At 39.8% G+C, this 8,993-nt stretch overlaps 1 protein-coding gene across 36 annotated transcripts; it reads left to right on the forward strand.

The window, feature by feature from the left end:
* The first annotated feature begins 1,985 nt into the window (after positions 1–1,985).
* On the forward strand, positions 1,986–7,737 carry LOC123097899 (uncharacterized). 36 transcript variants are annotated; one of them, XR_006447571.1, is made up of 8 exons: positions 1,986–2,450; positions 2,933–3,052; positions 4,369–4,453; positions 4,702–4,760; positions 5,219–5,287; positions 5,632–6,058; positions 6,134–6,286; positions 6,413–7,737. XR_006447571.1 is itself a non-coding variant. In XM_044519746.1 (8 exons), the coding sequence occupies exons 4-8, from the start codon at positions 5,146–5,148 to the stop codon at positions 6,443–6,445; spliced, it is 495 nt and encodes a 164-aa protein (XP_044375681.1). In that variant the 5' UTR covers positions 1,998–2,450; positions 2,933–3,052; positions 4,369–4,465; positions 4,702–5,145; the 3' UTR covers positions 6,446–7,737. The 36 variants fall into 36 exon arrangements, 3 of the variants coding, with proteins under 3 accessions (XP_044375681.1, XP_044375680.1, XP_044375682.1); XR_006447564.1 differs by adding an exon at positions 5,594–5,631 and having other exon boundaries at positions 1,998–2,450; positions 4,369–4,465; positions 5,930–6,058; positions 6,134–7,737; XR_006447560.1 differs by having other exon boundaries at positions 1,998–2,450; positions 4,369–4,465; positions 5,632–5,683; positions 5,930–6,058; positions 6,134–7,737.
* The last annotated feature ends 1,256 nt before the right edge of the window (positions 7,738–8,993 follow it).

Below are 8,993 nucleotides of genomic sequence, written 5' to 3' on the forward strand. Positions count from 1 at the left end.
ATGGGCCGGACTGATGGGCTGTGAAGACACAAAGACCGAAGACTCTACCCGTGTCCAGATGGGACTCTCCTTGGCGTGGAAGGCAAGCTTGGCGGCTAAATATGAAGATTCCTTTCTCTGTAACCGACTTTATGTAACCCTAGATCTCTTCGGTGTCTACATAAACCAGAGGGTTTAGTCCGTAGAGATAATATATAGGCAATTATAGTCATACATGCTAGACTTCTAGGGTTTTAGCCATTACGATCTCGTGGTAGATCAACTCTTGTAACACTCATATTCATCAAGATCAATCAAGCAGGAAGTAGGGTATTACCTCCATAGAGAGGGCCCGAACCTGGGTAAACATTGTGTCCCCCGTCTCCTGTTACCATCGACCTTAGACGCACAGTTCGGGACCCCCTACCCGAGATCCGCCGGTTTTGACACCGACAATAGACCCCATCGTTTTATCCTTAGTAGCAATGATACATACGTGTCGGTTCCCTTTCTGTCACTAGGATCAAGCACCGTAAGATTGAACCCACTAGAAAGCACCTCTTCCCATTGCAAGATAAATAGATCAAGTTGGCCAGACAAAACCCAACTATCAGAGAAGAAATACGAGGCTATAAGAGATCATGCATAAAAGAGATCAAAGAGACTCAAATACTTTCATGGATATAAAAAGATAGATCTGATCATAAACTCAAAGTTCATCGATCCCAACAAATACACTGCAAAAGAGTTACATCATATGGATCTCCAAGAGACCATTGTATTGAGAATTCAGAGAGGGAGAGAGATAAAGCCATCTAGCTACTAACTACGGATCCGAAGGTCTACAAAGAACTACTCACGCATCATCGGAGAGGCACCAATGGAGGTGGTGAACCCCATCCGAGAAGGTGTCTAGATTGGATCTGGTGGTTCTGGACTCTATGGCGGCTGGACGAATATTTCGTCGACTCCCCTATGGTTTTGGGAATATTGGGGTATTTATAGAGCAAAGAGGCGGTCCAGGGGGCACCCGAGGTGGGCACAACCCACCAGGGCACGCCTGGGCCTCCTGGCGCACCCTGGTGGGTTGTGCCCCCCTCGGGGCACCCCGCAGGCGCAGCCAGGGCCCATTATGTTTCTTCTGGTCCAAAAAAAATCTCCGCGAAGTTTCGTTGCATTTGGACTCCGTCTGATATTGATTTCCTGCGATGTAAAAAACATGCAGAAAACAACAATTAGCACTTGGCACTATGTCAATAGGTTAGTACCAAAAAATAATATAAAATGACTAGAAAATGATTATAAAACATACAAGATTGATAATATAACAACATGGAACAATAAAAATTTATAGATATGTTGGAGACGTATCAGCATCCCCAAGCTTAACTCCTACTCGTCCTCGAGTAGGTAAGTGATAAAAACAGAATTTTTGATGTGGAATGCTGCCTATCATGTCATACATATCCTTTTCTTTATAGAATGGACAATTGGACTTTTATGTGATTCAAAGGAATAGTCTAGTTTTGACATGATAATTTAAATACTCAAGCATATCAACAAGCAACCATGTCTTTCAAAATATCAATGCTAAAATAAGTTATCCCTAGCCCATTATGCTCAACCATTGATCCATTCATGAAACACACTCGCATATTAGCTACACCGAATACTTAAGTACGATCATATTGCCTCCTAGTTGGTGCTTTTGTAAGAGAAGATGGAGACTCAAATTCAAAAATAAAAATTGCATTTAATTAAAACAATAATGAAGGTAGCCAACTCGCATGGAGAAGGCTCCCTCGATCGGTTCCTTTGCTGGCCGTCAGATCGCGGTAAAAATCCCACCTCGGGTCTCCTCATCCGTTAGATATTCACTTCCTATTTCACCTGATCGTTTCTTTCACGCGTGTATGACCAGTGGGCCGCTTCGTTGGTGGGGTCGCTATGTGTTGGCTGGGTTCGTCCGCATGAAGGTCTGATTGGTCGTGCCTCTTGGAAAGCCCATTGGCCCCCAATCCCCACGCACGCCCGCACCCCTCCCTCCTCCCTCGCTCGTCTCAGCCGCCACCCCCACGAACCCTAGCCGCCACCCCCACGAACCCTTAGCCGCTCCCTTCCTTCATCCGTCCTCCTCCCCCTCCCTGCTACGAGCCCCTCCCCGGCGGCCGCGAGCTCCTCCTCCTCCGTTCTCGCTTGCTCCAACCCGAGCACGCTGGCGGAGACACGAACCGTGAGGCCCCGGAGCAGTTCAGCCAGCACCGCAAGACCCCGGAGCAGTTCATCCAGTACAGATCCCCTCCGTACAAGAGGAAACCCGTGGCCAATCCAGCCAACAACGACGACGCGTAGGAGAGCTCGACCTTGATGAGGAAAGCAGCGGGGTTGGTGCAGCAGCGAAGGTCGGGGTCGGCCGTGGAGGGAGGCTTGCTGGCCGAAGCAGCAAGAGCAAGAAGGTTGAGGTGGTTCAGGTTTGCCTCTATCTCCTCCCCCCTCTCTTTCCCCCCTTTGTCTCATGGATGAGGCCATTGGTGCACGCGAGTAGTGGGTCGAGCACGAAACGTAGCAGGAGCAAGGATCTGGAGGTGGTTCATGGTTTGCCTTTAGCTCCTCTCTCTCTCTCTCTCTCTGGACATGCGTCTTTTTGTTCATATACTGAACCATGAAATTGTATGTTCATGTTCTTTATATTTATGTAGATATTTAAGTGCATTAGTGAATGTTCTGGGGCTGATACAGCAGCTAAGCTTTGGTGAGACCTCATGTTCTATGTGGATCACATAGAAAATAGAAATCCTAATTTCTGAAATAGATTGAATCATGCACACATTAGTTGGATCCAGCGTGTGAGATTGCAGAGGACTCAACAAAGGGTTTGCACTTATTCTATAAATTCAGTATCAGGTTAGTGCCTCTGTTTAGTGATTATATAGTATGCCTTTTGAACTTGCAGAAACTGAATGCATATAAGAATCGAGGACCTTCACAGTGGCTTCATGATGATGATCATCTACCGAGGCATCAAGATGAGCACATACATCATCTTGGACAAGCAGATGTGAATTTCTTCTCGGTATGCTTCTTCGGTTGTCCCTCCCATCAACTCTCTCAACTCCCAAAGCATTAACCCCCTCCTGATTGTTCATGTATTTTATTTTTGTTTTGTTTTTACCAATGCACTTTTCTTGGCATGTTTTGGTGTGTTCCTTCCTACGGCGAGCTCGACCATTTGCTCCGTAGTGAGTTTTTTTAACTCAACAGGAGCAAATAATTTGAGAGGATGGTAATCATGTGGAAAGTGGTATTGTGATGTGATTTATTGGCCTAAGAAATCACATTATACAGGTTATTGGCCTAATAGGCTCTCTTTGACTGTAAATTCAATAAGCATGTCCAAAGGATGGTTTTGTTTTATTAGTTTCATGAAAACGGTGGGAGTTTAAATAGCATCGATGCTTGGCACAGAGTGAGATTAACAAAACACTGAATTGAAGATCAGTTTTTCTCTTTTTCAGAAATGTCTAATGTAAACCAATTTTCTGGGTGCTTTCCATTGGGTATGTACAAAATATTTTTATTCCCAGTTTCTGGTTTTTATGTGCATAGCAGGTTCAGAACAAATTTCACAAAAACATAAACATTGTCATCCATCCAAGATGACCTTCTCCTGTTACTTGTACCTAAGCTCTCCCCCCTCTTTGTCAATTTGAGAGGCTTGTTTTGTTCTTCCAGAGAAATACAGCTGCTTGTCTCTATTTACCCATTTGTTATAAAAAACAACACTTATGTCTACTTATTCCTCAATACTCTGCTCTTACTTTATCCTCTGTTTTTCTTTCCCAGTTTTGTGTGTGTGTGTGGGGGGGGGGGGGGGGGGTCTACTCTCTCCCACGAGATAAGTGTGGATGCAATGGATATTGACTGTGGCTGTTTGTATAAAAATTGGGTGCTTACATGCTTGTCGAAATTTAGTTCTGTAAAAGACAAATATTGCTATGATGCAATGATCAGTGAGGAGTAGGATAGTTATAGAATTCTTCCTCAGTTTTCATTGAGCAAAGTTTGGATGTGTCTGTTGCCGTAATTACCTCTCTAGATTTTTCTTATACTGAGAAATATTAGAATTTATAATCACTATTGTACACGGTCATTAATCTGTGCGAAGTTTTATCTCTTCCGTACAACCAAAGCTCAGGTGCAATTCATCCTTGTTAAATTGGAAATTCCCATTGAATCCATCCTGGGTCGTTCTATCTTCTTTTCCATAAATGTTTTATGCTGGTGACAACTTTATGGTTCAGTATATAATTGCAAAGTAGTTTATGGTTCAATGTTTTTGTATTACATATGCAAATTTATCATTTTTTGGTTGTTTGTTGCTTCTTGCAGCATCCCGAGTACATATGTGAGGCTATGGGAGTACTTTTTCATGTGATGATGGGAGGAACGAATTGTACCATGTGAACAATCGCTGGTAGTTTTGAAGGTTTCTTCCCAGAGTGGCTTATTAATTATTTGGTCCTGCACACCCTAATTAGGATTGGTATTTCATTTTTTTGTTCACCATTTAGATATACATTTTTTGCTTGGCCTGCTGTATTTTCTTGAAGTAAACACTGTATTAGCTCTTTTACAGTTAAAAATGCATGCTTACAATATATAGCTGCTAATTTGATGCTCCAATCTTTAATTTGCTAATATGATATTCAACTATACTTTCAGGAATAAGCTGGTCAATGCAGGAAACTCTGAAAGAAAGCGACTAAAATCAACATTTGAAGGTACATCCTGTATTATGTTACTACAGAAATTGACATTGTGGTCTGTTATTGGGAATCATGAGTTTCCTGATAGTGAGACCCATTAGTAAGAATTTGTTTAGACAGAAGTTCCTATATAGATGTGATGTACTGGTGTTTTGATCCATTGTCTCACCCATACTTCACCTATCTGGATTATTTAGCTCGAGCAATTTGCAGAATCTTATACTTCAATAAGTACAACAATATTAATTTTTGGAGTAGTAGAGTAGTCATATATAGGTATATGACGTTAGTCATGATCGCACCTATATGTTGTGTGGGTTCGGCATATCCTAATTACTGAAGCAAAAATCAGTGCCATGAAAGATTAATTTGAGAAAATTTAATCTAGCATTTCTTTCATATGAACTTAAGGGGAAGGCGCTTATTTCACAGGCTAAGGTTTCTGTTGGTTACTTCTTCTTTTTGCCCTTCAGTTCATCGAAAAATGAAGAGGATCATGCCTTTCTGTTGGAATTGCTTTTCTGGTTTAAGCAATCATTCAGGTTATTGAAATACTCTGATGCCTCTTTTCTTCGGTCATTACTAATGATGAGTGTCGTGTGTCTGATACGGTTTCATGAGAGTAATTACCAGTAGTGAGAGCTTTCAGATTAGGGATTACGAATATGAAGTAGATGTGCCTTATATATAGACGCCTAACAATTAAAAAACTAATACTTATCTCTAATCATCCTTACATGCATACATGCATGCGAGATATCTCTGTTTTCAGACCCTCTCTCTGTTACACATTTCCATGAAAAAACAAAAGTAAAAGGGAAAACTCACTTTTGGTTCATATGGTGCAGACCAGCAAGCGATTGTTAATGAAAGGTTTGATTTGCAGGTATACTGAAATCAAGGTCTTTTATCTAACTGGTTGGATAACTACTTTTCAGGTCTATGCCTTTAACTAAAATTAAGCATTTAATTACTGTTCTGTTGTGTTATTGATTTCACCGCTTTTATGTCAGCCGATTAGTTCTGAAGGATTCCACAACGGCTAATTTAGATTATGCAACTTTCGACCAAAAATAATTATTGACATGTATATTTATCAAGATCTTTTATCTAATTGGTTGGATAACTACTTTTCAGCTTCAACATTTGGCTCATTCTTGTTTTTGGTAATGTTTTCTTGATAGTGGAGCAGTCATGGACCTGTTATAGAGATCTTGGTGAAAAACTTGTCACTGCAATTCAGTCAAATGGGTGTTGAGATTGAAGTTTCTGCTTTTGTTGACTTTCTGATAAATTACAAAAACATCGACAAGGTAAAGTTATGCTTCCTTGCTGTCCGATGTTTCATGTTTTTCATGGTAAAGGAATGGCAATTTATATGTCTGTAGGTTATGTGGGAGCCTTTTATAGAGTCCTCATGTTTTCAGTTAAATATACTTCGAAAATGTGTTTTTCATGCACTGGATGTATCTCCCAGTACTGTGGTGTCGCTAAATTCAAGCAAGCAGCTTAATGTTAACATATCAGAGCCCTTCATCGAGGTACATGATCTTGGCATACTGTATTTTTCAAACTTGTCAAGAGATAAATTATTGTTCTGTCCTATCTTCAAGTGATTAACATTATAGTTTTCTGCTGCCACTGTCATCTTGATTAATGTGATTCAGGAATCAGGGCAGTGGTCTGCGGATAGAATGTAGCTATATATCTTATCTCGGGGAGCATCACACCTATTTAGCTTAGAAGTTTTTTTTCTTACATTAAACTCAGCAGTGTGTGATAATTCGAGACAAGGGGATTGATGATGACACAGACTCAGTCTTAGGGCTTGGCTTCTTACCGGTGGAGAGCTCCTCCATGTTTAAAATAGCATGTTTTAGTTCTGATTACAACCATATAGGTATTCATGTATAAGATTGTTTGCTTTCAGTTCTGGTTAAATCATCTTGGATGATCAATCAAATTTCCAGTGATGATACTCTAGCCTTCATCGAGGTACATGATCTTGGCATACTGTATTTTTCAAACTTGTCAAGAGATAAATTATTATTCTGTCCTATCTTCAAGTGATTAACATTATAGTTTTCTGCTGCCACTGTCATCTTGATTAATGTGATTCAGGAATCAGGGCAGTGGTCTGCAGATAGAATGTGGCTATATATCTTATCTCGAGGAGCATCACACCTATTTAGCTTAGAAGTTTTTTTTCTTACATTAAACTCAGCAGTGTGTGATAATTCGAGACAAGGGGATTGATGATGACAGAGACTCAGTCTTAGGGCTTGGCTTCTTACCGGTGGAGAGCTCCTCCATGTTTAAAATAGCGTGTTTTAGTTCTGATTACAGCCATATAGGTATTCATGTATAAGATTGTTTGCTTTCAGTTCTGGTTAAATCATCTTGGATGATCAATCAAATTTCCAGTGATGATAATCTAGCGGATCAGGCTTCTAAACCACTATCACTTTCCTGACAGAAGTTGTGCATGTAGTACATGTTTTTGGTTTAGCAAAGCTCTTTTTTAGTTAGAGATCAATTTTGAAGACTAACATGTCATATGAATGCCACCAGCTTAGCAAAAGCCTTGATCTTTCCAATTTTGTAGGTTGAGGGAATACTTTGCTACTTCAAAATCTCCAGATAAAAGTTGAAGAATTCGTACGATAATCGATTGGAAACATATATCTAGCAGTTCATTTTTTTCATGCGCACAATGGGATAAATTGATGTAACACAAGCCTTTACAATTTAGTGCTGTTGTTATAGAATCGGGAGACTTGCTTTGTTACCGTACTTAGAGTTGCCGATTTCTTACTATAGTAATAGCCAGGAAGGTTTGTAGTCAACTTATCTGCAGTTGTAATTAGTCGACTTATGCTGCTTAAATTATTGTTCTTTGGTGACCAGTGAATGGGCAATTGACTCTTGCCTATATGGCCGATCTAATTGTTCGGAAAATCTTCAGCACATTGTAATACGAAAGGTTTTGATTTTTTTTCTTGGGGCTTCTTCGTACAACTTTTACTATTGTATTCACTATAGTTTTCCTGTATTGAACTGATTTTCCGCTTGCATTGTACTCCCTCCGTTCCTAAATATTTGTCTTTCTAGAGATTTCAAATGGTTACCACATACGGATGTATATAGACATATTTTAGAGTGTAGATTCACTCATTTTGCTCCGTATGTAGTCACTTGTTGAAACCTCTAGAAAGACAAATATTTAGGAACGGAGGGAGTAGATATCATGTCTTAGAGAAGGAAGTTTTGTATGGCAGTTGACTCTCTTCTCCGATTCAGATTCACAGCTAAATACCCCAACTTCTTTTTTTCAGCCCTTGACGTTTTCTCCTACTTGCTAATGCAGGATGGAAAACTACTTGTTACATGTAGTCTTCAGAACCTGTGCTGAAATGGCATTTCTTTGTTTGGAAAGTGTTAAATTTTGCAAAACTTTTGGCTGTCTTGAATAGTTTTCAAGTTGTTTCAGTGACATCAGTTCTGCTAAGAGGTTTTAAATGTGAACCTAACTACCTGTTACCATAAGTGACCAAACTTGTGGTGGTGTGCAATGTTCACCTAACTTAAAACAGATTGCGCCCTGTCTTTTAATTTACCATCCATCCGTCAAGTGAGCTCAAACATAAATTCTGAACATTCAGACAACCAACCAAGATGCAGGTGCATTAGAGCATGGAAAAGGCAAAGCTCCCAAAGAGTAATTGATATTTCCTCCACTGATGATGACGAAAACAACTGAAAAAGGCCAGAAGTATCAACCTATACTCGCCTACAGTTACCCAACTCTTCTCCCTGTACAAAAATAAATAAATAAATAAATAAATAGATGTACACACGGGCGTTTAAGTTGGCATACATGCTTGCCCATGAACAAGTCTATTGATACATGTTTTTTTCAAAGCACGAGTGTTAGTGGGTCTCTGCGCCATTTGCATACATGATTTCAAATAGGTCATTATATTTTTATTAAAGGGAATTAAACCATGGATATTTTTTTCATTACGCACATGGATTTAGCGTGATTTGGCATGCGCAACAGGTCCATGATAACCATATTTTCATCTAAAACAATGCTTCCTTAGCTCGTCTGTACATGTTATACATTTTTTTTTCAACTCGGATTTCGCAGCGTAATAACCATATTTCCAATATATCATGATTTAAGAAATGAGCTTTCTACTACTGATATCGAATAGGTCCTTGCAAAATAAAACTATTTTCATCGAT

Source organism: Triticum aestivum, chromosome 4D (assembly GCF_018294505.1).
Source record: "Triticum aestivum cultivar Chinese Spring chromosome 4D, IWGSC CS RefSeq v2.1, whole genome shotgun sequence".
In the NCBI taxonomy this organism is placed as follows: Eukaryota; Viridiplantae; Streptophyta; class Magnoliopsida; order Poales; family Poaceae; genus Triticum; species Triticum aestivum.

Coding starts and splice junctions, on each gene's coding strand:
- LOC123097899 (XM_044519745.1), top strand. CDS start 5,146: ATGAACTTAAGGGGAAGGCGCTTATTTCACAGGCTAAGGTTTCTGTTG. Junction 5,632..5,929: donor ATGAAAGGTTTGATTTGCAG/GTATACTGAAAT, acceptor TTTTCTTGATAG/TGGAGCAGTCATGGACCTGT. Junction 6,287..7,350: donor TATCAGAGCCCTTCATCGAG/GTACATGATCTT, acceptor CCAATTTTGTAG/GTTGAGGGAATACTTTGCTA.